The sequence below is a fragment of the Pseudorasbora parva genome, chromosome 21 (assembly GCF_024679245.1).
Source record: "Pseudorasbora parva isolate DD20220531a chromosome 21, ASM2467924v1, whole genome shotgun sequence".
Lineage (NCBI taxonomy): Eukaryota > Metazoa > Chordata > Actinopteri > Cypriniformes > Gobionidae > Pseudorasbora > Pseudorasbora parva.
In genome coordinates this window covers 6,717,020-6,744,303 of record NC_090192.1, presented here as the reverse complement: position 1 = coordinate 6,744,303, position 27,284 = coordinate 6,717,020, and the positions used below count along the sequence as shown (strand labels likewise).

General features: G+C 38.8%; 1 protein-coding gene across 1 annotated transcript in view; it reads right to left on the bottom strand.

Moving 5' to 3' along the window:
* Positions 1-25,856, bottom strand: part of ace (angiotensin I converting enzyme (peptidyl-dipeptidase A) 1) — a 39,335-nt gene extending 13,479 nt beyond the window's left edge. Inside the window, exons 1-14 of the mRNA XM_067430142.1 lie at positions 25,482-25,856; positions 13,501-13,671; positions 13,324-13,411; positions 11,105-11,248; positions 10,823-11,014; positions 9,403-9,500; positions 9,144-9,316; positions 8,236-8,459; positions 8,017-8,161; positions 7,001-7,099; positions 6,773-6,895; positions 6,447-6,658; positions 4,478-4,620; positions 4,244-4,402 (exon numbers count right to left, since the gene is read on the bottom strand). Of these exons, the coding sequence (XP_067286243.1) occupies positions 4,244-4,402; positions 4,478-4,620; positions 6,447-6,658; positions 6,773-6,895; positions 7,001-7,099; positions 8,017-8,161; positions 8,236-8,459; positions 9,144-9,316; positions 9,403-9,500; positions 10,823-11,014; positions 11,105-11,248; positions 13,324-13,411; positions 13,501-13,671; positions 25,482-25,691 (2,181 nt within the window). The 5' untranslated portion in view covers positions 25,692-25,856. The remainder of the gene's footprint in view (positions 1-4,243; positions 4,403-4,477; positions 4,621-6,446; positions 6,659-6,772; positions 6,896-7,000; positions 7,100-8,016; positions 8,162-8,235; positions 8,460-9,143; positions 9,317-9,402; positions 9,501-10,822; positions 11,015-11,104; positions 11,249-13,323; positions 13,412-13,500; positions 13,672-25,481) is intronic.
* Between the last annotated feature and the right edge of the window lie 1,428 nt (positions 25,857-27,284).

The window sequence follows — 27,284 nt, the reverse complement described above, 5'->3', positions numbered from 1 at the left end:
CTTTCCACACCGTCGAAAAAGGTAACCCTATCTAACGTGCCACCCTTCATTAAAAACGAGGTGTTAATAGAAATGTTGTCTAGATACGGTAGACTGGTCTCCACAATAAAGATGATCCCAATCGGGGGGAAATCTGCGCAGCTGAAACATGTGGTGTCTTTCAGACGCTATGTGTACATGGTGTTGAAAGATAATGTCGAGGATTTGGACTTAAAGTTAAATTTTAACTTTGAGGATTTCAATTACGTTATCTTTGCAACAACAAACACAATGAAATGTTTTGGTTGTGGTGAAAATGGACACCTTGCGCGTGACTGTCCTAGAAAAGATAAGACCGGTGAGGCTGATGAGACAGTGGCAGAAGGTTTAGGGGCTGAAAATCTGCAAAATGTGACTCCTGTTGTGGATGAGGGAAGGCCGGGACCTAGTGTTTGTGTGCCTTCTAGAATTGGAAAAAATGAGAAAACAACAGTTGAAAGTGAAATTTTAACTATTGTTGCTGATAAAGAAAATGGAGAGGAAACAATAGTTCAACAGATTGAGTCTGAGGAAGACAATGGCCTAGAAGAAGCTAGTAAACAGTTTGAGATGAGTTTGGAGGCTGAGGCCTCAGGGTTTGAAATGGAAGATTATTCCTTTAAAGCACCTCAAAAAAGAAAATCCAAGAAACGTCACGTCGGTAAACAGATAAAAAAAATGGATGTTCAGGAAGTGAGTCAAACCGACACAGAGAGTGACAGTGCAATGTCTGAATGCAGTCTCACAGGCAGTTTACCACCGAGCGGCTTCTCCAGCCGAGACTATAGTGTGGATGAAATCAAACACTTCTTAAAAGTCACAAAAAATACAAGGAGAGTCAAAATTGAGGCGTTCTTTCCTGATTTAAGGCAATTTATTGAAAAAGCAAAATCTTTCAAAAGTGAGAATCAGTTCACTGATCAAGAGGTTTATCGGTTAAGGAAGATTTTTAAACGTTTTAATGATGTTTTTAAGTTTTTTTGGTCAAATGCACGTTCTATGAAATCTTCTTTTAAAAACTTACAGCAATGGTGGGAGTTTGTAAAAGTGCAAATTAAACAGCTCTGTCAACAATATACTCTCAACGTTACAAGAGATAAGAAACTAATGACAAGAAAACTCGAAGAAGATTTGGAGAAACTTCAAGAGTTATGTGAGTTTTCAAAAACTGTAAATTATGTAGAGTCTTTTAAAAGAAAGAAAGCTTCCCTGAAAGAATTATTAGATCTCAATACACAGGGTGCGATAATCAGATCCCGGTTTCAGAACATTGAGTCTATGGATGCTCCATCAAAATTCTTCTTTAGCATGGAAAAAAAGAACGGACAAAACAGATATATTCATGCCCTGCGATCTGAAACGGGCCACTTTGCTCGATCCTGTAGAGATTCGGAAGAGAGCGGTGAAGTTTTATAAAGATTTGTTTAGAAGTGAATTGCTAGATTCTGAAAATGTTTTTCTCCAAAATTTGCCACAGGTTTCTAAGGAATCTAATGTTGGTTTTAATAAAGCATTATCCATGGAAGAAGTTAAGAGAGCTCTTAATAGTATAGAGAATGGGAAAGCGCCAGGAATTGATGGAATCTCAATAGATTTCTATAAGTGTTTTTGGGCAGAAGTGGGACCAGATCTTTTAGAAGTTTTTAATCAGAGTTTTACTGATGGACAGTTGCCACAAAGCTGCCGTAGAGCAGTCATTACCTTACTTCCCAAGAAAGGAGATTTAACTGAAATAAAGAACTGGAGGCCTGTGAGTTTGCTGTGCAATGACTACAAAATACTCTCAAAAGTATTGGCAAATAGATTAGGAGATGTTTTAAACCAGATTATCCATCCTGATCAGACATATTGTGTGCCAGGCAGGAGAATCTCAGATAACATTTCTTTTATTAGAGACATTTTAGATAATGGAAAGTCTTTTTCAGATTTTGGTCTAATTTCAATAGACCAAGAAAAAGCCTTCGATCGAGTTGAGCACAGCTATTTGTGGAGTGTTCTTAAAGCTTTTGGTTTTAATTCTAATTTTATTGCTATGATAAAAGTCTTATACTGTGACGTTGAGAGTATTTTGAAAATAAATGGTGACTTATGCTCTCCTTTTAAGGTTTTAAGGGGGGTTCGGCAAGGATGTGCTCTTTCTGGCATGTTGTATACGTTAGCCATAGAACCTTTTCTGAACATACTGAGAATTAAACTGTCAGGTGTGAGTTTGCCAAATACTTCCAACACTGTCAAATTATCAGCGTATGCTGATGATGTTGTGATTTTAATTAAAAGTCAAAACGACATTAATACAATGTTTTATTTGTTAGAAGAGTTTAAGAAAGTATCTTCTGCTAAAGTAAATTGGCAAAAAAGTGAAGCCATAATTGTAGGGAGGTGGTCATGTGGTGAACCTGTGCTCCCGGGAGGTCTGAAATGGACCAGAGATGCTTTTAAATATTTGGGGGTCTTTCTAGGTAATGAGAATGCTGTCAAGAAAAATTTCGAAGACACAATTGAAAAGGTTAAAGGACGTCTACAGAAATGGACATTTGTGCTTCCCAAATTGTCATACAAGGGGCGAATATTGATTATTAATAATGTAATTGCCTCTGCTCTCTGGCACCGCTTGATCTGTGTGGATCCCCCAGCAGAATTGTTATCAAAGATTCAGTCAATTCTAATAGACTTCTTCTGGGACAAATTGCACTGGGTACCGAAACATGTGCTGTACCTGTCCAAAGAGGAAGGAGGACACGGACTGGTCCATTTACAAAGCCGGATCGCTGCTTTTAGAATTCAGTTCATACAAAGACTTTTAAAAGGATCGGAGGACGCCAATTGGAAGACTGTGGCTTTCTCTTTATTGAGAGAGTTCGAAGGACTTGACCTGGACAAAACTTTATTTTGGATGCATCTTCCAAAGCAAAAACTCTGTAAATTTCCTGTTTTTTACAAGAATCTTTTTAAAGTCTGGAATTCGTTTAAAGCGAAGAAAAGAACTACAAATTCTTTGTACTGGCTGCTGCAAGAGCCTTTGATATTCGGCTCCCGTTTGGACCTTACTGGAGATCCGGCTTACTCCATGACAGAAGAAACCCTGCTGGATGCTAGAGTGTTCACCATTGGACATGTGCATGAGATCGCAGGAGTTGATTTTAAAGATGTGGACTGTATGACTGAACAGCTGGGGATGAGATCGACACGTGTGGTTGCCAGAGCACTGGACAAACTGAGGCTAGCCCTGTCTGAGGATGAACGAAGATTGTTAATGGACTTCTCTGTGGGTCTAATTCACCCGGACTGTAATGATCCCTTTCCAAACTTGTTTTTATTTCCATCAGCGGGTGACTGTACATGCACTTTTCTAAAAATCAAAGAATTGACTGTATTGGGAAAAGTTTGTACCTCTGGGAAGGAATGTTACAAGACTTGTGTGAAAATTTTTAACAAAGCAGTTTTAGATGAAAGAATTGACACACCATGGCGTGAAGTTCTTGGTTTAGAGGCTGATGAAAGACCTGAATGGAGAGTATTGTATAAGTCACCATTATCTAAGAGAATTGGAGATTTGCAGTGGAGATTGTTGTACGGGGCTGTTGCTGTTAATGCTTTTATTTCTGTTATTAACCCTGAAGTTGATCAGAATTGTCCTTTCTGCTTGCAACGAGAAACGGTTTTTCATGCTTTTATGCAGTGTTTTAGACTGGATTCTTTGTTTTTAGTTTTAAAAACGTTTTTTAAAGGTTTTAATGAAGATTTTTCTTTGAAAACTTTTATTTGTGGTTTTAAATACTCCCAGAGCTGTAAGTATAAATGTCAAATGTTTAATTTTATTTTAGGACATGCAAAAATGGCAATTTATATGACACGAAAAGAGAAGATTGATCAAGGTGCTTGTAATAGTTTAGTAACAGTTTTTAAAAATTCTGTGAAATCAAGAATATTAATAGATTTTAACTATTATAAAGCAATGGATGATCTTACAAAGTTTACATTAATTTGGTGTTTTAAAGGGAGTTTATGTGAAATTGTTAATGGAGACTTAATTTTCTTAATTTAATGTAAGTTGTTGGTGAACATTTTGTTTCGGTGTATCGTAAAATAAAGGTGTTCTAAAAATCTCTCTCTCTCTCTCTCTCTCTCTCTCTCTCTCTCTCTCTCTCTCTCTCTCTCTCTCTCTCTCTCTCTCTCTCTCTCTGTCTGTCTGTCTGTCTGTCTGTATTTATCTGTCTGTCCTTACCTCCTTGAGTTCTTCTTCAGGAAGTACAGCTCTCTCAAGGTCACCCAGTTTCATCAGGATTCTCTTTACTGACTCGTCTTGGAAGTCGGTGGTGTCGAATTTATGGGCCTCTAGTCCATAGATCTTTGTGTGATTGGCCATCTCCAAGTTTTTTTGCAGCTAAAGCCCAAAACCAGCAGCATGAGACTCTGAGAATGAATGTTGTTGTAGTAAACAGAGAAGTCTGGGCCTCACCATGATCTCCTTGTTGGCTTCAGTGATGTCGGTGTTGTAGGTCCAGGAGGCCTCGGTGTAAGCGTTCCAGACTTGCTCGGCTGTGCTGTTGTATTCCTCCAAGAACTTTTTGGCCTGCATCTCATCTGTTATTTTACCTGAGGCTTTCAAGAAAAAACACAAGTTTTGCTCATTTTCTGAGGAGGCTTTGTAGTCCTAATCAACACTAACACTTTCAAAGTTGAAACTTAAAATGTATAGCAATGGTTTAGAAAGTAGCCTAATTCTGTGGGGAAAACCAAGGAATTGGCAACTCTCATGATTAAATGTGTAACGTTTTATTTATTACATGGCTCTCGAAATGCTTGACTCTGACTGATCAGTCGCTACATTCCGAGTTTAGTTATTCCCCGATAGCAATGCTATACAACAAGCGCTTATCAGGGTATTTGAGGTGGCGCTTTTGTTTATGCCTCTTGTACCACACCACAGACGCGCTCTCTCTCGTTTCATTAAAACGTAGCAGATTCTTCTTGTGCCTTAGTTATTGACTGTATGTTCACTGTATATTTACTGTTAAAGCTGCACTTTGTAATTTTTTCGTCCACTAGAGGGCACCTATTCAAAGCAAAGGCGTAGTTTGATGACGCCAACTTTGAGCTCAGAATCTTGGGACATGTGGAAAAGAATCTGGCTAGGACTTGGGCAGAAATCATGTTCTTGGATGCGGTTATTAACGTTACTGTAGTATGATGCAGAGCAGGACAGAGCCGCTTGAGCGATTGTTGCCAAACACACGGCTGGCGAGCAACGGGACTTTTATTATGACGGGACTCAGTCACAGGGGGCCATTTCCGTTTTCCAGGTCATGAGTATGAGGTAACGCAGCTCTGTTTATCATATCGGATACATTTAAGTGTGTTTACAATGATGTTATGACGTTACTCAGCAGCTGCTGTGACACTTGTTCACACTGCTTAGAGTAAAGCGTTTCTGCCAAATAAAACCAAGGGTAATGCAGACCCCTCCCCTCGAATGCAGATGAGCCAATAGCAGTTGAGCATCAGTTGCATGGGCACCGGAACTCGGACATCTTTAGGTTTCAGCGCCATAGAGAAGCATTGGAAAATCTGATGCTCTCATCGATTTGATGGTGTTTCAGCTACAAAAATGGTAAAATTATGTTCCTGGTTTAGGCTACTGTAACACTGATTCCAGGTATCAGGATTTATTTATTTTTGGTTGTGATACTTGGTTGTTACGATTAAAGTTAGTGATAGGTAACTGTTCTCACATCATGTAACGGTGTTAGTTAGATCAAAAACACATAAACGATGGTCTACATTTCAGTGCATCATTCCATATTAAGATGGTTACATGTTAATTTAGCTATCATCATTCTTCTTCTTTCAGCTCTTACAGTGATTTTTTTGGAGTGAAAAACGATGTAAGAAACTTCATAAACCATCAGTAAAGTTTGGTCATCATTCAGATGGGGTACACGCTACATTTTGTGTCCAAAAATATCTTGGGATGAGGTTTTCACACTGACAGCTGTCATTGTAAGACATTAAGACATAGCAAATCCGTTTGTTTGTCCGAGTTAGCAACAGTAACTAAAGGGGGGGGCGTGGGGCTTACCGTTTGGTCAATTGACAGGCGACTCCCTCAGACGTCCCGATTCCTTGGTTAAAATAGCAATTTTCTCGCAATTTACAAATAGCTAGAAACATTTGGGATATTGTAAGAACTGTCCGTCATCGTATATCGATCGCCCTGAAAACTTGATTGGTCCAAACAGCTCTGGTTCGAGCATAGTTGCTCCACTACGGTTAGTCCAGTCCAAACCTCAAATTTGATGGGCGAGAATAAGGTCGGCTGGCATCCAGGCTACGTTTCACTCAGATATACGTCACAATAAGGAAGAACAGACTATCGCAACTTCCGTTTCACGCCAACTTTAATAAAAACAGTCTGCATATGGTCTTACCAATGTCTTCAGGGTAGCCTTCTGGTACTGGTGGAACCCAATTAAAATCAGGCCAGCCCAGCGTCTCTCCTGTTTTCTTGTTCTGTTCCTGTAGCCAGGTAGTAACTGGCTCAAAATAGCTCATCAGAGAGTTGGCGTTCATTTTGTCAGTGCCCAGGGCTTCTTGAAGCACCTCTGTCCAAGGCTTTGAAGAACCAGCCTTTAAGACTTTCCTTTCAAAAACAATGAAATAACACTCAGTCCCAATCTACAGACTTTCCATTCATTGTGATGATACAGTGGTTTCATCCCAACCAGCAGCATTCGTTCATATAGTCAATACATACTGTAAAACAGCTCCGGCCTCTGCCGATCTGTAAATGTCACATGTGTGCAGAGGTCCAGTATGTCCAGCCTCTTTACATAGTTTCTCATGGAACTGGAACTGAAGAATGAAGCTCACAAAGTATCTACAAGGTTAAATGAGGGGAAAAAAATATTTAGGCTATCTCCGTGCAAATCAGAGTTTTGAATATTGATTGTTTATTCACCACATCGCATGATAAGAACCCAACCTGATGTACGGTGTGTTTCCAGGAATGTGATATTTTGCTCCGGCATCAAAATGTTCCTCTGTACGTCTGGTTGGTGGACAGATTCCTTGGTATTTTGTCCTGATAAAAGAAATAAAATATCAATTAATTCAATCTATTGGTTAAAAAACTCTTCAAGGTTTGGGTTCAATAAGATTTTTTTTAATTTGTACTAAAAATGCAAGTAAAAATTGGCATTGGCAAATATATGAAACAGTCTCATTGCCATTTGGCCAGTCACATTTTTATTAATAATGCTCAGGACTGTTGACGGGCCAGCGCTTCATCATCATGAAAGGTTATGCGAAAGGGAGCTCATTTCGTTACTCTGAGGAAAGTACACACACATCCGAATTGCGTGCCTAAAGCCGCATCTCAGATAGCCCATGAATACTAAACTGAGATCTCTCATATCTTTTTTTTTTAAATTGAGTATCGAAGTACACATTAAAAAAAAGTATGTAAAGACATCATTTCAAGGTTACTATGGAGCCACTAAAGGGACATGGGAATGGAAAATATATGAGATGGAAGGAAAAAAAATGTTTTAACTTTGCATTTGCTCACAAAGAAGTTTTTCAGGGGAATGCAAAACAATTGTGAGGGAATGCGAAAGCATTGACAATATTTTTCTCCCACCATCTCATTTCTCCCCTCACCATGTCCCTTTAGGAGCTCTATAGGTTACCAATATTATCATGAACTCTTTATGAGATAACATTTGGCTAACCATAGCAAAAATAAATTGCTAAAGTAAAAATTTCATCACAATTTTTAAATAAAGAAAGACAAATCTGCTATTATTTTAATCTAGATGGGCTAACTAGCAGAATACACTATAATAACGAAACAATATGAAAGTGTGAAATGAATGTGTAAAAAAGGTTAATGTAAAGCCCACGTGGATTTACAGTCAAAAAGTGTTATTTTGTGCCCCACTCTCCCCTATAGTACAGATTGCTGACCACAATGATCCATTATGAGACACTGGTTTTTACCTGAGGTACCACCATTCTGCATTGTAACGTTCAGGTGGTGTTTGTCCACTAAACACACCCCAGCGCCACTGATCGATAAGGTACCCAAATGGAAGGAAGGCGATCTTTTCCAAAGCCATCTTCAACAGGTAGTTGATGTCACTCTCTGTCGAATATCAAATACTTCATTAGTATATCAGCGGTTTACTGTAAGTGTCATCCTGAACATCTTTCGCCTACCAGCATCATCAGTCAGTTGATCCAGAAGGCCAATGGTGTGGAGATGTTTAGGTGTGGACACAGAAAGAGACAGCACATCCCCTACTGCCTCATGGAAGCCAGGATTGGCTCCACCCCTGAAGCTGACCGGCTGGTCTTTATACTGGAGGTAATATTCGACATGGCCCATCTCATGATGCACAGTGAAAAGCTGCTCCATAGTCACAGTGGTGCACTGTTTGATTCTAAACAGAGCCAAAAAACAAACATTTAGCTGTTTTATGTTCAATAATATCTTTGAATAATATATATATATATTAAAATAATTCTACAATTCCTACCTAATATTTTGAAAACAATCTATTCATAGGCTGCTTCCCTGAAATGCTTAACAATGTGATGTTATCAAAATGTTCTGTTTATATGAACATTCTGACCAATCAGAAATTGCAGTGTTGACTCAACAAATGTCAAGAGTTTGGGGAAACAGCCAATATTTTTGCAACACCAAATTACATTATGTTTGTTTGATTGGCTTGATATAACAACATTGTCTCAAACAACTGAGAGGGAGTTTGGGGTTGTTTGATTTCTTGACAAAAAGGAAGGATAGGAGGAGTGTTTGAAGCTCATTGAAAATCAGCATTTTTGCACCCGATACGCGATAGTCTGTCCACTTACAGTGTCCAAAATTGGACCTAATGTACAAGCTTCAGAGTAGAACATTTTGAATGTAAAGTCTAACGAACTGTAATTTCTACCTAACATTTATGCATACAGGCACATGCAAAGGGACAAAAAAGGCAAGTCGCCAAAAGAGCCAAAAATATATACATAATATACCATATTTAAAATGGGTTTACTTTAATGCCATGGTGGAAATGTATTATTTTTTGTGCTACAATATGGACCACTTTCCACTTTTTTACCTGAAGTCTTTGCGGTTGTAAAAGTCCCACGCAGAGGCATGGCAAACCACCTCCCTTCCATCAGATGGTTTCTCAAGCATGGCCTTGTCCCAAAACTCAGGAGGCATTTCGATCAAACCCAGAGAGGTGAAGAACTCCTCAGCCACCCGGAACATGTGAGTGGCGTTATAACCCTATGGGCATAAATCACTTTAACACTCTGGAGGGCTCAGGGTATTATCTATTATCTAGCCCTTGAGATAGAGTTCTGTTAGCTTACTTTAGCAATCATGGTGTCTGTCACATCTACATTGGGTTTGTCTGGAAAAGGGACCATCATGTTGTATACGTTGTTCCACGTTTGTGACCACATGTTGCCTAACAGAAACCAAACACAATGAGAACATCACCACAAGTATTTTTAACACTTATACTTATGCCTGGTTGTGGAAGAACACTGTCCCTGCATTCTGCATCCATTCTTCAGGTTTTAATATTAGGAATGAGAGGTTCCAACTCACGTTTCATTTCACAGCAGAATTGTTTGTGAACAAGACACAGGTCGATACTGGATTTGCAGACATATTGAGATTAAAGTGTTATATATGAGAAAAAAGATGTGCAATAGATGGCCAGAATAAACTAAAATTTGGACCATTTTATGCTGTACGTTAAAAGTCCTGCTTTGTGAAACTAATTGCATAATTACAGTAATAATAAACCATATTTACCCTTATAAAAAAGTGCTAATTTGTATTAAATGTGCACTTGTAGTGTACTTCAAATATTAAAAGTGTATATATATTTATATATACACTGCCTGGACAAAAAACGTCCATTAATTAATGCACCTCTTGGTGAAAATAAATGCCGGGATGTTATTTCCATTAAGAGGCATATCAATTTTTGGTCCATATCTTGTATGAATGAATCTTGACATTATCATCCTGGAATATGTCCATGATGTGTCTTTCTATATTGTTGTTTAAGAAATGAAAAGCTACACAATCCATCAACTAGAGTTGGAAGAACTGCTACAGAGTTCCAATCTCCATGTGGCCTTTAGATTAGCTCAAGAACAGTGCGTATAGACCTTGATGGAATGGGTTTCCATGGCCGAGCAGCTGCATCCAAGCCTTACATCACCAAGTGTATTGCAAAGCGTTGGATTGCGTGGTGTAAAGTATGCCGGCACTGGACTCTAGAGCACTGGAGATGTTCTTTAGAGGGACAAATCACGCTTCTCTGTCTGTCAATCTGATGGATGATTATGGGTTTGGCGGTTGCCAGGAGAACGGTACTTGTCGGACTACATTGTACCAAGTGTAAAGTTTGGTGGGGGGAGGAGGGTTGGGGGTAATGGTGTGGGGTTTGGCTTGACCCCTTGGTTCAAGTGAAGAAACTCTTAATGAAATAAAAGGCCATTTAGAAGTCAAATAGAAGTAATAATAAGATCATATATAAAGATTTATAAGTCCATTAAGTGGGTCAAAAAAGCACCCATAAGTTCAACTAATAGTATTTAAAATACATTTATATTATATTTATGTTATATTTGACTTAATTTTGCATTGCATGCATTTAAGTGTCTGACATACACATAAGTATATTTTTTATTATTTCTGTAATAATAAGTGTTCTTCTTTTTCACAAGGGATAATCATCAAAAAATACATTTTTTTACAATCAAATGGACTCACCCAGGAGGTGTGCGGGGATGGGACCCTTGAGGTTGATGTATTTAGGACCGTAGTAGTCGTAGAGCTTTCGGCGGACAAAGGCGTGCAGGTTTTGGTAGAGAGGTTCCAGCTGTTTAAACAGATCCTCTAGGTTTTGCTCGAAGTCTGGAGATTCGTACCAGGAACGCCAGTAGTATCCTGTATCTTTAAAGCCTGAGAAGAGTAGATAAGAAGAACAGGGTGTCACATCTTTATTTCTTTATCGTTCTCCCCTCTGTTCATCCAAAAGAATCACTCACTCACCATCCATCTGAGATGCCTTGTTGCTGAGCTTCACAAACTCAGGGTAGAGAGATCTGAGTGGGACCCCTGAAGAGTTGTGCCAGCCTTCCCAGGCATACAGAAGCCTCTTATAGCTTCTTGACGTAGCCATGATTTCTGTGAGCTCTAAAAGACACATAAATAACTTAAATGAATAATAATTAATGCTACTGAACAGTTAAACTGAGTCTCTCTGAGTCTTGCAAATGAGCCCCAGAAGAAAAAAGGGCGTTTGTTTCCAACAGTGTTCTGGATTTTTGTGGCTCACAGAAGCTAAATCACTGCTGTTTCTCAGGAAAAAGCCTTGAACGGAAGCATTTAGGAGCAAGGGATACATAACATGTTTACTTAAGCTTTGGATATCATAGCAGGATCCATTAAGTGGCAAGAGTTGATGGACGTCAGCTAGAATCCCTACTGAACCCTTTACTTGTTTGTGGGTTTTTTGGTGTACGTGCATTTGGAGATGGGAAATAGCACACATCCGTTGCACTTATACACAAGCATAGCCACATGAATTATACTCTGGTAGAACTAATGACAAACATCTCTCTTCAGCCAAAGAAGGAGTTAACAGATATTTTTTGATTTTAAATAGTTAGCATATAGTGTTGCATGTGACTTGGATGTAACATTGCACTCTTCAGATAAAAGCAACATTCCGTTCATTAGGCAAAAGCATAAACCTAACAATGCAAATGTAAACTTAAATATTTTGAAATGTTAAATGTTGAGAATAATGCAAGCGATGTCAAGTGGTGCGTATTTTTCTGCAGGGTGCATATTTACACCAGTAGGTGCGACAAGTGACTGTCTTTGTGAGTGAATCTTTATATCTTTGAGATGCGGTCACATACCGACAATGCCAATAGTGTGGAGCTGTATGAAGAACAGCTCACAATGATGTCAATTAAATACAAGCAACTTTCTTATTGGTCAATGCTGCAAATTTGGTTGAACAGCTTGCAAAATATGCATGGGGAAATTGCCCCCTTGTGGATTCCGCCATGAACAGCAGCCATATCACCCTGTAGCCCAAGACTGGTCTCCCACTGAAGCTAAGCAGGGCTGAGCCTGGTCAGTACCTGGATGGGAGACCAACTGGGAAAACCAGGTAGCTGCTGGTAGAGGTGTTAGTGAGGCCAGCAGGGGGCGCTCATCCTGTGGTCTGTGTGGGTCCTAACACCCCAGTATAGTGATGGGGACACTATACTGACAAAGAGCACCGTCTTTCGGATGAGACGTTAAATCGAGGTCCTGACTCTCTGTGGTCATTAAAAATCCCAGGATGTCTTTCGGAAAAAGAGTAGGGGTGTAACCCCGGCATCCTGGCCAAATTTGCCCATTGGCCCCTGTCCATCATGGCCTCCTAATAATCCCGATATCCTGATTGGCTTCATCACTCGGTCTCCTCTCCACCAATCAGCTGGTGTGTGGTGAGCGTTCTGGCGCAATATGGCTGCCGTCGCATCATCCAGGTGGATGCTGCACATTGGTGGTGGTTGAGGAGATTCCCCCCTTCTATGTAAAGCGCTTTGAGTGCCTTGAAAAGCGCTATATAAATCGAACGCATTATTTTTATTATTATAAAATGAAAATATTCCTGAACAAGCCTTAGTAATCAGATCAGATTAGTAAAGGACTTAAACTCGGGTCGCCCAAAGTGTAACCGCACCATACATCGAAGCATTTTCCCATGCGGCTATGGCTCTGATCTAAACAAAAATTATTTCAGGAACAAAACATTTTGTCAAAACTTTATGTCTGAGTCACTGAATCATTCACTACTGTGTGTTCCTTCAAAATGTTGTTACTTAACAACAAAAGTTACTTACAAATTAATCTTGTTTACTATTAAACAATATCACACTTGCAAATAAGGCTGTTAAGGCTGACTCGGAACTTTAGTTATAAATAAAAATTACATTTTACATCTGCAAAATTGCCCTTTTATAACATTTAAAAAATGTTCTTCTTTTAAAACCTGATCTATCTGCTGTCATTGCGACTTTTGCATTCTGGGTTGTGATTAGTGTTCTTTGTTTAGTCTCTTTCATCATCGTATAGCTCAAGCTTATCTAAAACATTATTATTTTGCTATATTGCAAGCGCTTGCATTTTCTTTTGTGTCTACATGAATTTTCCCCTTCACTTTGACCCGTACTGACACACATCAACAAAGTGTTGGGAGCGTTTCTCACCAGGCTCTAAAGACCAGCATTCCTCTGGAGTGAGACACACCTTTGCCGTTGAGTATATGCTGTCCATCTGGCTGAGAATGGTATTGTACTGAAAAGACAAAGAGAGCGATCAAAACACAATCTTGATGCATTGTCGAGAGCTCTGTCCTCCACAACTTCAGTGGTGTGTCAACTCACCCTCTCTCGCTCTGCGGTTGGGAGGTTGGCGGGTCCCAGAACATTGATCTTTTTGATGATTTTCTTCAGGTCTGGATTGGTGAAGGTCTCCAAGAGAGCATCAGAGAATGTCGCCTTTGCTTTTAGACCCCATGCCTCTGTGAATGCCTGCTCCTCCAAAGACGCAGACACCTGGAGGAACAGGGAAGAGATTCTGAATCTTCCATGCAAAATGGGTCTAATCAATATTAACGAGACAGTCTCTGGGTGGAGGGATCTAAGTCTTCTTTTCTTTTTACATACTAGCCTACAAGAGAGATGTCAATATCCTAAATCTATGGAGCCCCTAAAAGGACATGGTGAAGAAAAAAGTATGAGATAGGAGAATTTTTTTTTTTGCCAATGCTTTTGCATTCTCTTGGAAATGTTTGGCATTTCCCAGAGAAGTGAGTGAGTCAGCAGATGAGGATTCAGTAATCGATTCGGTTTAATGCAGCATTTGTCAGACTGATTCAAACCAGTACGTTGTTTTTAACTATTGATTTAAAAGGTTGATAAATTGAGAAATCAACTTTCCATTGAACTTTTGATATATAAAGTTCATTGTGATATACGAATATCCTGTTTCAGAGCTGAAAACTTCCTTGTTATTAAAAGAAAAGCTTTTATTGACACCAAGCCCAGCAAACGATCCATCTCAGAATGTGCCAAGCCTTGACGTCATCCTGTGGTAAAACACTGCATCACGCCCGCTCAAGCAATAAACATGCAGAAGAGAGTAATATATTGCGCTGTGCCTGGCTGTGGAAGACCACAGTCCCTGCATTCAGCATCCTTCCTTCAGGTTTTAATACGTAACGTAAGATATTGCACGTTTGTTTGCTTCATTTCACAGCAGAATTGTTTGTGAACAAGACACAGGTCGCTCTGGATTTGCAGACATATTGAGATTAAAACACAATACTGTGCCTTCTATATTGGATGCGACAGGGATGGTGCAACACACTTATGTGAGTAAAACATGTTTTTTGTATTGCATTGTTTCAGATCGTATTGATTATGTGTATGTGTCTAACTGTACATAACTTAGCATGCTGTCAAAGGCTGAAGAATCCTTTATTTGTGGTGTTGTTGGTTAATTGCGATTCGGGATCAGACTCAGACATGTATTTAGCCAGAGCTTGCAAAGCCCAATGTCCTGGGGCTATGTGTTTTTCAGACTTTAAAAATTTTCAAAATTTAAGTCCGGCCTGCCGACGGACTATTAATAGTGAAATAACATTATTTTCTTGATATGCTTTTGTTTACTCTTTTGACTTGATATTTAAAGCCTTATATCCCGATCGGGTGGGCCAAGTAATAAAAAAATTACATTCCAATTTATCGCGGGGGGATGAGAAATAAATAATTGTGTTTGTTTGATAAAGACGTTTACGAGCCCTGTGAGCGTTTCCCCACCAGCTACCAAAACAATTCCCCCATATACTGCTGACAGGGGAGCAGAAGCTCATTAAATATGCAAATCTTATCCAATCCTAGCCGTGGGTGTTTACTTCCAAGTCTTCAGTGAGGCATGCCCATCAAAACTCAGCGTTTCTTGAGAGAGGCTCAAAACCAGGCTAGAAAATAGCCTATTACTTATTCATTATGATGTTTTTGAATGTAAAAACCATGCACACATCCTAAGTTGACCTCTGACAACAGTATAACAAATTAAAAAGCCAGCCTTTATTTAGTCATGAAATGAACAGACTCAAGAGTCATTTGGTCGGGAATCTGAGGACTCTGGTCGCACTTAATGTTTTTGCTTCAGTAAAAACGAACCAGCTCACAACAGTAATTTATTTGTGAATCGAAATGCACAGTTCATGTTTAACTGTTTTGATTAGCCAAAATTATCTGGCTCACAAGACATTTTTTTTGTGAATCACACAGCATTGTAGGCTACTGAATGTTTCTGCTTCACTAAAAAGAACCAGCTCATAAGAGTTATTTGTTCATGAGTCGTTACAGGTCGCATGTTGTTTATGAGGATGCCACCTCAACATTTTTTTATTTCAATACAGACTGAAAATATACATTTATACCTTAGTACTTAGTCCTAATTCCTAATGGGTTGTTATCATGGCTATCAAAATCCAGTGTTCTGTATTTTGCATATGTGAGTTTTTGTTGTAGGTGGCTATTGTAGATGGCTATAAAAATTTTTTAAAAAAATGTTTGTTTTTTAAATTAAAAAAATTGTGTACTGTGCTAATTAATTGAGACTTCTTACAGCTCTTACAGGTTGTTGGCCTTGTTTGTTTCGTTGCTTCTATTGCTCTCCCCTTTTTTGTAAGTCGCTTTGGATAAAAGCGTCTGCTAAATGATTAAATGTAAATGTAAAATGTAAAATGTAATACCTCTTCTAAAATATGATGGCTTTTGTCGTGGCACTGATGATTCAGCAGCTGGAGAGTACGGAAGCCTATTGTTCAACCTCTCTTCAATTAACTAACTGGGTCTGTTCTGTATGTAACCCCTACTTTTCAAAATGGTCAATCCTGATGTATAAAATCAAGTAAAAGTGAATACAATTGTGTAGATTTCAGTAAATAGGCCTAATAGTCTTGGCTAATACATGTGCGCTAATGTGCTGATGCTCTTGTGGGAGAAATGTGTCATGTTTCCATATCTCATTCCCTCCCCATGATTTCAGTTCTCGTGCAATCTCTGTTAATTACAATTTCTGGCTCTGGCTCAATACTTGAGTTTCTTCCTGTCTTGTTATGTTTTCAATAAGTGCTTGGATTGCTTTTGCAGTAACAAGGGATAGATATGGGGTGGCTGAGTTAGCACCATCCATCAGTTTATCCTTGAATCCTGACAGGAACTCATTTCTTTTAGGTATTGTGAAAGCACCTCAACAATTCAGGCTGACGCATAAAGCATCTGATAGCTCGTATGTCATAAAAGCTGTTGTGTTTCTGTTGTGGAGAGCCTTTTAACCATGACATCTTCAAACTGAGAATGTGGTTATCTTTGACTGCATTTTAAGATACTAAAGTAGGGTGTGGGGTGAGGATATAGACATGAAGTTTTGGATGTTTATTGAGCTTCCAACAGCATTTCAAAGCTTCATCAATGATTTACTAAAAGGAATAGTTAAAAATGAGATATAATTTGACCATCAACCATTTAGTGACCATCGACTTTCATTGTATAGACCCAAAAATGAATTCATAAAGTTTTAGAATAACAAGGTGGGCAAAAGGACAAAATTGTGGTATTCAAGGTATTCAACAATACCTTTAAGACAAATGTTTTTTCAATGCATTAGTGGAGATAACTGACGTTCACTACAAAGGTGTTTTGAGAGTGCACAAAATATATTCAAAAATAATGTTTCATGCATAGCTTTTTAGAGGCAGGCTTCATCATCACCAAATAAATCATATATGACTAAGTTGTGAATGTGATTTTGCACCTAAATTTAATGTGACGAGATAAAAAAGACAGTGTACTGCAAAATGAATCTACTGAAATTTTCTGAAGCATTGATAACAAGCATTGATTCACATACATATGATTCAAATGACTCACCACTGGATGAACTCAGTGACCTGCCGGAGCTGTTACTGAATCAATATTTGATTCAGTTGCTGAACTGCGAGTTATATTTTTCTTTTAGTGATGTCTGTTTATTTAAAGTAACATTTTATATAGACTAGTTGTTCAATTTTCTTAGTGTGGCACACATGCCACTAAAATATAATACAATATGCATTGACTAAATAGCATCAGTGCAACATCCTACAATATTTAACAAAAATGATAAACAACTATTTAAATAGATTAATATCAGATCTGACGCATCACATTAAAAAAAAAATTGTTACAATAGTTTGCTTTACTTATAAATGCATTGTGTAATTTAATCTAATAAATGTAATAAAGTGCCACAAAAAAAAGAAAATACTTCTTGAAAAATACTTTTATATACTATGAAGATAATATGCAGCTTACAAATAAACAGGATTTAATGTAGCATTTTTACATATTTTCTTCTGTTAAAACTCCCCCAAAAAATTGTGTACATTCTTCCTAAAGGTTTATTGTTTCCTGGTCTTGGGTGCGTCATGCTTTTTTGATGTCATACCGTGTCCTGCTGTGGACCGTCTGACCCCAGCATCCCTTCTCTGTTATGATAACTGCAGGGCACGTCGGCCCTTTCGTAGCGGTTGCGTTCATTAGTTCACGGGGTTGATGCCTTTGTTGACCCGTGTGGAGATGAGCTCCCTTCCACAATTTTTCTTCCCTCCGTCACTGATTAACAAGCTGGTGACGTGCATTTATCTCTATTATCTCTCATCCTTCACTTGCTTGTTCACACTCCAGTTTTGTCAGAGATAAAGACTTCTAGCTTCTTGTTTTTCCACCTCTTCTTCCAAGGTCACATTTGCTCTGTCATGTTTATGCAAGAAAGTGATGATAAGTCATGCAAGGTTCAAGGCTTGACATAAAAAAGTAAAGTAATAACTTGTGACTGACACCATCAAAAGCATGACAAGAGCTCCGTCGTGTGCACTTGGCTTTGAAACATCCATGCAAACCTCCCTAAACACTCTCTATAATCGGCAGATGTTTGATGAGTATGAAATGTGAGTTTTCAGAGCAGATTGTACCCGTTTTCCACCTCATTTTGTCCTTGAAGGATCCAAACTGTTTTTAAAGATGTGATTTTTTCTGAGAGCTTTATTTTTAGAGGCTTATTAAAAGGCTGATTCTGTTTGATCTGATGCACTGACTGGCCTCACTCAATACTGAAATGAAATGATGGACTACACACATGGTCACTTTGCCACAGAAAGCGAGCTGAGAAAGCTCTTGTGCTGTTGTGGAATTCACTGCATGAATAATGCAGACTCAAGGGATGCATTTACATAAACAATTCTGATTTTTTTTCCACAGACATCTGGCACGAATCAGATATTTGGCATCAAATGCGCCTCTACTATTGCACACTTCAAAAACAATTCAGTCGCTTTATAAGTATCACAAAAATAAATATCTTTACTACCTTACTAAAATCACAAAAAAAAAAAAGATTTTGATTGAGATAGATTACCAAAATAAATGCCTAAAAATCCAAGTTAATGTATTTCACAAAAAGGAATTCGTATTTAACTAACAATCTATATTTTTAAGATATATCCTACTTAAAGCTACACTGTGTAACTTTTTTTAGTTTATTCTTAGTTAAAAACACTTAGTTCCTTCAAAAATATGTGCTCATTAATGTATATTTACTTCTTTCAAGTAATAAAGTATTCTCGTAAGTTTATAATATGCCATTGAAAATACATACGGGTGAAGGGTTCTCATGCCGGTCGCCATGTTGCCCCTCCATCTTGAAAGTACATTAGCCAAAGAGGGACATACCCATAAATTCAAGCTTTGCTTTTCACGTTTTAACACTCGATGGCACCGTGTCGAATGTGAAGAGGGGGAATGCCATGTTAATCTTGGACTAAATCGGCCACCGTAGGAGTTCAAACAAAATCGGAATTGAGAGGAACAGAAACTATTATTCACTGGAAGGTCATATACCTTTACACCGCTAGATGGGGGAAAATATCACACTGTGGAGCTTTAATGCCCAGTCAGCTAAAAAGCCCCCACTCAGCTAAAACGGAAGTTATGGGGTCATAAACGTAAAGGGTGTCTTTGTGCTTCTTAACAGACACAAAATGCAATTAAAATGTCTGTCCAACATGAACAGGTCCCTTACATGACAATGAGATGCGTTTAGCCACTTAGCCATTGTTTAAAGTTACCCAAATAGTGTTTTAGATGGCTAGCTGTAGTCTCACGCTGAAGTCCCGTGGGAACTCAGTTGTAGCCGGAAAAAGGTAAATAGTCCAGTTGGGAGGAGTGTCATGTTTATGAAGAGGCTCTGCTCAATGGCTTGTCGGTTCAGAGTGTTGAACGTGTCCAAAAAAAAACACTTTTCGATTCTGTAGCTACTGCTGAGCCAAGGACCGCTGCTTGTTCAGTTACACGCACATGTCTCAGTTCAGTGAACTGTTGGAGTTACAACATATGATTGAATATATTAGTTTAGTACTATTCGGAGGGCCTGTCACTCATGTCAGAAAGTGAGCAACTTAAGTAACTTGTGGGATCAGCGCTCATTTGAGACGCAAACCATTTAGAACGTTTCAGTCCGATTTGTTGAACCGATTCGCCTGGTTAAACTCCCATGAAAGTACTATGCGATAAAGATTGACGCATTTAGTGAACACTTTGACAAGGATGAGTACACAGACCCAACACAGCCGGGCCGGTTGAAGAGAAATGCTAATCCGTGGTCGTAGATCACTGTGGAGGTAATGTAAACTTTATTTATCCTTCTATTTGGGCACACACGGCTTGAGGAAAGATGTGCAGTAATACAATCATCACTCTTCACACACACGACGCTTCTCCCAACTGAACTATTTGCCTTTTTTTCCGGCTACAACAGAGTTCCCACGGGACTTCAGCGTGAGACTACAGCTAGCCGTCTAAAACACTATTTAGGTGAATTTAAACAATGGCTAAGTGGCTAAACGCATCTCTTTGTCATGTAAGGGACCTGTTCATGTTGGACAGACATTTTAATTACATTTTGTGTCTGTTAAGAGGCACAAAGACACCCTTTACGTTTATGCCCCCATAGCTGCCGTTTTAGCTGAGGGGGGGCTCTGGGCATTAACTGTATAACTCCGTGTTGCAAGCACCAATCCGGTTCATTTTTTTCTTCTAAAGACAGTACTCACAAAGGTATAACAATCAAGATTAACTTAAAAATTCCCCAGAGTTCTCCTTTAAGGGTATGGTTAGGGTAGGTATAGGTATGAACAATAATACAGTATGATGCTTGTATCACAATCTGACAGGTAGCATATTTCACTCTTGATTTCTGCTACCTAATGTTTTAAGGGGAGGTTGCTACAGAAATAATACTATATAAACTGCATGTTGCTTTATATTAACTCTTTCCCTGCTATTAACAGAGTTCAGAATCATTTATATGAGACAACACTTCCCTCATATTGAATTTTTTTTTGTCATTTATATGATGCAACAATTCCTTGGCAGTATTTTTAGGCGATCCATGTTTTCACTGTTATACGTCTGGGGGTGTCATGACCAAGGGGGTAATCTAGCGCTCGGAAAGCGTTCCACCCCTAGGGGCTGCCATTGCTAACCAAGCCATCACCTGCTGTTAGCATCCCATTGACTCCCATTCATTTTTGAGTCACTTTGACAGTGAATAACTTTACATCAGAGGCGTTTAAAGACTCCATTTGTCCATTGTATATTTCTAAAGAAACACGACAATGTATAAAAGGCTCCGTTACCTTGTATCTTACACTATCGCCCCGCAGAAGCTGTTTTTGTAAAAATAGGCTAACGATTGCGTCATAACCAACGCGACCCTGTCGCACAGTTGAGAAATTACCGTATAGACCTGAGGAGACGCTCGCAGGCAATCTTTTATTGTCTATGAGACAGTCGGGGGGACGTGGAGACATGTCCTGGAGACTAGTCTGATAAAGTCAAGGGGGAAGAATGGGTAGAAGCCCATAGTGAGCCAAAAGCAACGGGAGAAAATATTTAAACAACGTGATTCAGCTTTCGCTTTCCACATCTACTAGAAGACTCACAGCTGTCAGACAGGAGGCTCACGTCACATCTACGTCGTCAAGCTCAGTCTGAGCCTGCGCAGTTCGCTCAGCCATCAGGAAGTGAGAGCCCCTAGGTTGACTTCATTATTTCGCCGTAGACGTCAATGGGGTCGCTGTGTCCATTTCTTTTACTGTCTATGGTCATGACGAATAATGCTACCGATCAGATTGTGCTATCAGTATCACATTCATTTGGTTTGAGGCTTTATTGTTGTCCATACGTACCCCTACCCTAAACCCACCCTTAAAACAATGCAAATTTGGTAGTACAATATGATGAGTAGCATTTTTTCACTACTGAATTGTGCTACCTACTGTTTTAATGGGAAAAAAATACCATAATAATGTCAAATTATCAACAGAAAAGCTCATTTGAAATGTTTATTAAAAATTAAATAACATTTTTTATTAAAAAATAAATAAAAATAAAAATTCACAATGTAATGCAGGAATTTCGACTCGAATATGGATTTTATTTGATTAAAACTAATCTTTATCATCATCTTGGGTGCCGCCATGTTTGCATGACGTCATGCACAGCATCACATTTAATTTGAAATCATGGCTTTCCGCGAGAGTTTTGAAATTATAAAATAATCTTAAGAGATTTGGTAACACTTTATTTTACAGTGTCCTTCTTACATCCAAGTTCAAGTGACACTGTTGCACTTTTCCTAGCTGATCTCCTCTAAAATGGCACTTGCACACATAAGCTGCCTTCCATGCTTTATACGGAATCACTGCAGTCCTCAACATCAGCATATATCTACATTAACATAACCTCCATCATGCATCTGTTGAACACACACCACCAAGATGCCTATGGTCACGATGACTGCAAAAACAAAAATACCTGCTCAGGCAACCTGTGAGCGCGCTCTCGGTGGAATGAGTGCGACGGGTGTGTTGCTTTCATACAGTGCTGCTTTATCTTCATACGCAGTCAGAGCGAGCCTCGCTCACGGAAAGAACCTGGCCCGCCGCCTTCAAAACGGAGGCTCTTTGATCACCTCGTTTGATGTGTGTGAAATAATAGACATCACACCAGGCATTGCTCAGGTTCTGCCCAGCTTTCTATCAACTTTTGTTGCGGCCTTTTTTGTTGAGGTTTCGTTCAGATGTTGAGCAGCGAGTGCGGTGCCAGCATCCATTTGAAAAACTGCGAGCGAGTGTTGAGACAGCTGCGAAATAGTGTTGAGACAGCTGTCTGAAGGAGGCGTGTGTGTGTGTGGGAAGAGCAATGGTGAGCACCTCGCCTCTGCATTGATCACACTGGCATTCATAGTCTGCTCGGTTCCGTTAAATAATCTTAAGAGATTTGGTAACACTTTATTTTACAGTGTTCTTGTTACGTACATGTATTAGTGTAATAATAGTAAATGATGCATAAATACATGCAACTAACACTTAATCCTACCCTAGCCCGATAGTAGTTCCGTTGTTAGTTAATATTACTCAGTACTTAAATATATCATTACTCTGTAACAATGACACCTGTAACCCACTTTATTTTAAGGTGATGTAATTACACATTACTACATGTATGTCACATGGTGTTTGGGTTATGTCCATGTTTCTCAGTTTATCATGTTCACTGTCACGTTTCTCAGTTTATCATGTTCACTGTCACGTTTATCATGTTCACTGTCACGTTTATCATGTTCACTGTCACGTTTATTATGTTCACTGTCACGTTTATTATGTTCACTGTCACGTTTCTCAGTTTATCATGTTCACTGTCACGTTTATCATGTTCACTGTCACGTTTATCATGTTCACTGTCACGTTTATTATGTTCACTGTCACGTTTCTCAGTTTATCATGTTCACTGTCACGTTTCTCAGTTCATCATGTTCACTGTCACGTTTCTTAGTTTGCTTTGTTCACTGCCATGTTCTCTGCCATCCACTTCCTGGTCTTATCATGTGACTCCATGCCCTCATGTGATCCTGCCATGTGCTCCCTTGTCTTGTTCTCATTGGTTTATTGGTTAATCATTGTTTACAGGTGTCCCTTCTTGTTTTGTCATTGGCCCGTGTGTATTTAGCCCTCATGCTTGCCATGTGTCCTTGTCTGATAATGAATGTTGCTTGTTGGTGAGTCTTTGTTTCTGTTTAAGTCTGTGTCAAGTCTGTTAATAAAAGCTGCACTTGGGTTCTGAAGCTCACCTCCAGCGGATTAATGTTACAATGTACTTACTAGACTACACTATGCATAATTACAGGTAACTAACCCTAAACCTAAACCTAACCTAAACCTATTCATATTACTCAGTATTTATTTGAGTATTTATTATCCGCCAAGTTATTGTCTTCTTGTCCTCCTCCTCTTCTGGGTCCTGAACGGCGGATCTGCGTCATATTCTCGCACATGCATCGAGTTCACGTCAATAACTTGGTGGATAAAGTCGTTATTTTGATTTTTGTGCGCACAATAACTATTTTTGTCGCATTGTAAAATTATTGTACAGCCACTGTAGTGAGATGGACTTTGTAACGACGTCTTTAGTGCCTTTATGGGTCTTGTGAGTGGGAATGTACTGAATGCCAATGGAGGCCTATCTGAAGCCTTTCTCAGCCATCAGCTTTCAACAAAAATATCTTCATTTGTGTTCCGAAGATGAACGAAGGTGTTACGGGTGTCCAACGACATTAGGGTGAGTAATTCATGAAATAATTTTCATTTTGTGGTGAATTATCCCTTTAAGTACTGAGTAATAATAATAAACCACGTGTACTTACTATATGGTTAGGATTAGGGTGTGATTTAGGTGAGTTACATTTAATTAGGCACAACTAATAGTAATTATTATAGTAACTATACATGCAACATGTGTAACACTGTAAAATAGATTGTTATTAAATAAAGAGTTACCACAACTTTTAATAATTAACATTAAGTTTATTAAATGCTTTAGAAGTATTTTTCAGTATTATTTCATGTTAACTAATGTAGTTAACTAATGCTGACAAATGGAAAGTGTTAGCATTCTTATTGGTAATGTCGATATTGGATATTTTATTTTTTTATTTTTTTATTTAGATAACCTTGACCATCCTCTAACACTTGCTAAAAGTACGTTTTTATTTGCATTGACAATTTAAAACACTGTTAAATATAATCTTAGACAAATCTTAAGTTAGTGTCCATTATTCATAGGGTGTTGCAATTTTGTTAAATTCACTTGTATCATTTACAGTTTATTACTTATATGCCATAACATTGCCCATAAAATAATTGTTAACTTATCTGAATATCATAAATCAGAAATATGATCTGATAAACTGTATAAAATAATAATAATAATGTAATAATCAATAAGGTATTCCAACATATGTTTTTACACTGCTTTAACTCAACAAAAAAAAAGAAAAATATGTATAACTTTTAACAAAAAAGCTTTTTTATAAGTTATACAATATTTAGCTTGTTTGATTAAGTCATTTTAATGCATTTTAAGTTGAAATGACTTAAACATTTAATGCAGCAATTGTTTTCTACAGTGTAGCACTGAATACAACGAGTGGGACTTTTACACAATGGAATTCACAACACTTCGCATCCCACAGGAAAATAAAATCCCAAATGACAGTATTGATATTGAACAGAGAGCAAATGGAGTCATTAGTGTAAGTCTAGTCTAGTGTAAGACCCCCAAACCACTGGCAACACCCGCCCCAGTTATTCCCCATTTCTCTTCTGAAACTCTGAAACTCCTCAGTTTACAATCACATGTCAGAGATCTCACCACCAACTCAAATGGTTCCCCTCAAATTCTTCATAGCACAGGTTTTGACCTATGCTAACATTCATTTTTATTCATTTCTATCCTCTTTCTTCATGTCAACACTTATCTAATTTTGATTTATTATCTCAGACAAAGTTGCTCATTCCTAAACTCAATGATGACTCGTGGGGGTATTGTAATTATTAGTCATGTAATTTAACTCAACTGTTACATTTTTGCAGAATGTTACTCAATAATCTCAAAGTTCTTGGCCTTCCCCTTTAGTGAAACTTTACAAGAGTCCTATAAAACTATAAGCCATAATATGAATCATAAAACCCACTGGAAGACGTAAAATGTACGATAGTCTGTCCCGATTGTCCAAATGGCTGATTAATCAGTCCAATATGCAAAAAGGGCTTCCAGCTGAAAAAGACCACCTAAATTCAACAGTACCGCATAGAAGTCAGTTGTGAATTATATCACATCAAGTTTTGTGCAGTTGTGCCCTTTTAGACTAGAAGCAATGTTTCTGGATTTCTGTAAAACACATTGAGTTTTACCTGCAGCTGGGAATTGTGTTCGGTCAGGTTGGTGTTGTAGTTCCAGCTGGCCTCTGTGCTGAAGTAAAAGACCTCCTCGGCGGTTGAGTTGTAGTCGCTCACAAACCTCTCAGCCCCTGCCTCTGTCATAGGATAATCCCCCGGGATCCACTCGGGTTTCAGAGCTGCGCTCGTGCTGATGAGAGTCAGCAGCACCACTGCCCGGTACATAATGGACTACAGCTGCGACGTAAAGAATGAGAAAAGTACAGGAATCAAAGTTCCTGGAAGAGCCGTCTTCACACGCTCACTGCTGGATTATCCCGTCAAGTGGCTGTTTCCTATCTCTGTCCTTCTCTCCCCCTTTCCCCTGTTAATCAGGCACAGAACAATCACAGTCGGCTCTTTTAAGTGCCAGTTTAACCCAACCCACCCTCTCTCTTGGAGGATACACACAGATCCTCTTATTCTCTCTTTCTGTCCCTCCTACTTTCCCCTTCCTCCTCTCTCTCAGGCTTCCACTCTACCTGTCTCTCCTAACTTTATTGTTATTAACAAGGGTTATTTGTTGTTTCTAGTACTATTATCTAGTATTAATGTTGCATGCTTTTCAATAAATGTATTAAAAGTGTCTCAAAGTACAATATATTGCCAAAAGTTTTGGTACGCCTGCTTTTAATTGCACGTGAACTTTTGCAGCTATAACAGCTTCAGCTCTTCTGGGAAGGTTTTCCACAAGGTTTAGGAGTGTAGAAACACATTTGTGAGGTCAGGCACTGATCTTGGACGAGAAGGCCTGGCTCGCTCTAATTCACTGTATTAGGTGAACACGGAAGGCAGGAATACCAGTGAAAACTGGCACTAACACAGCTAACACTAGTGCCTAAATACACAGGGAAAACTAGATTAACAAGACTCAGAATAAATCAAACTAAACATAAAAGTTCAAACAAGAAACTAACATGACAGGAGCTCCCATTTGAGGAGCGGCTTCCAGATTCAAGAGTCAGAGTCAAGGAGGGTGGTGGAGTGAAGGCGGACAAAGGGATGATGGACCAGGCCCTGGATACGGAAATGGACCCAGAAAACCAGGTGGGAGCAGGAAGCCACGGTGGAGCCAGACACTTTAACTCCACTTTTAGACACACATTTACAAACTTCAATCAGCATTTCCCCTCTGGGGTATCCCTGTTGTCATTTTCAAGTTTAACTTCATCAAGTGGGCGAGGGAAGTTTATTTGGACAGATCCTCGAACCTTGTAGCTACCTTAAAACGACTGTTTTTTTACACAGTTATAGTTTATGGTATTATCGTTTTTGTATTTTTTTTTCTTCAACAGCCCAAGCATAGAATGGTGTATAAAACTAATTAGCAAGGAAAAAACTATAATAAATCAGCTCCAAATGATGCTCCATTTAAACACATTTCAAGGGTTCCGCCAGTAGTGGGCACTAATACAATGCAAGCAATGAAATACATCCAAGTGAACAAGACAAAAAACAATACTTAAATGCAGCCTAAAGCCTCTTGCAAGAGGAAGATTATCGTGCGTGATTATCGCCAGCGTTTTTCATTGCGTCTTTGTGTTCATACCCTGGCGATTTTCACTGCCGATGCGCAGAGTGAATGTGCAAATTCACTCCCAGACAGTAGAGGCCGCTTTTGATTTGTTTGTAGATCAAACCCTCTCCATAACAACTCCCTCTTATCAAAATTTCTGTAGTCACTGTGGCGTTTTATCATAAAGTTCTTTGTGTTCAGGCACCAAAGATACCATGCAGCAGCTTTTACATTCATCTTGCCTCGTTGCATCTTCTTCTTCG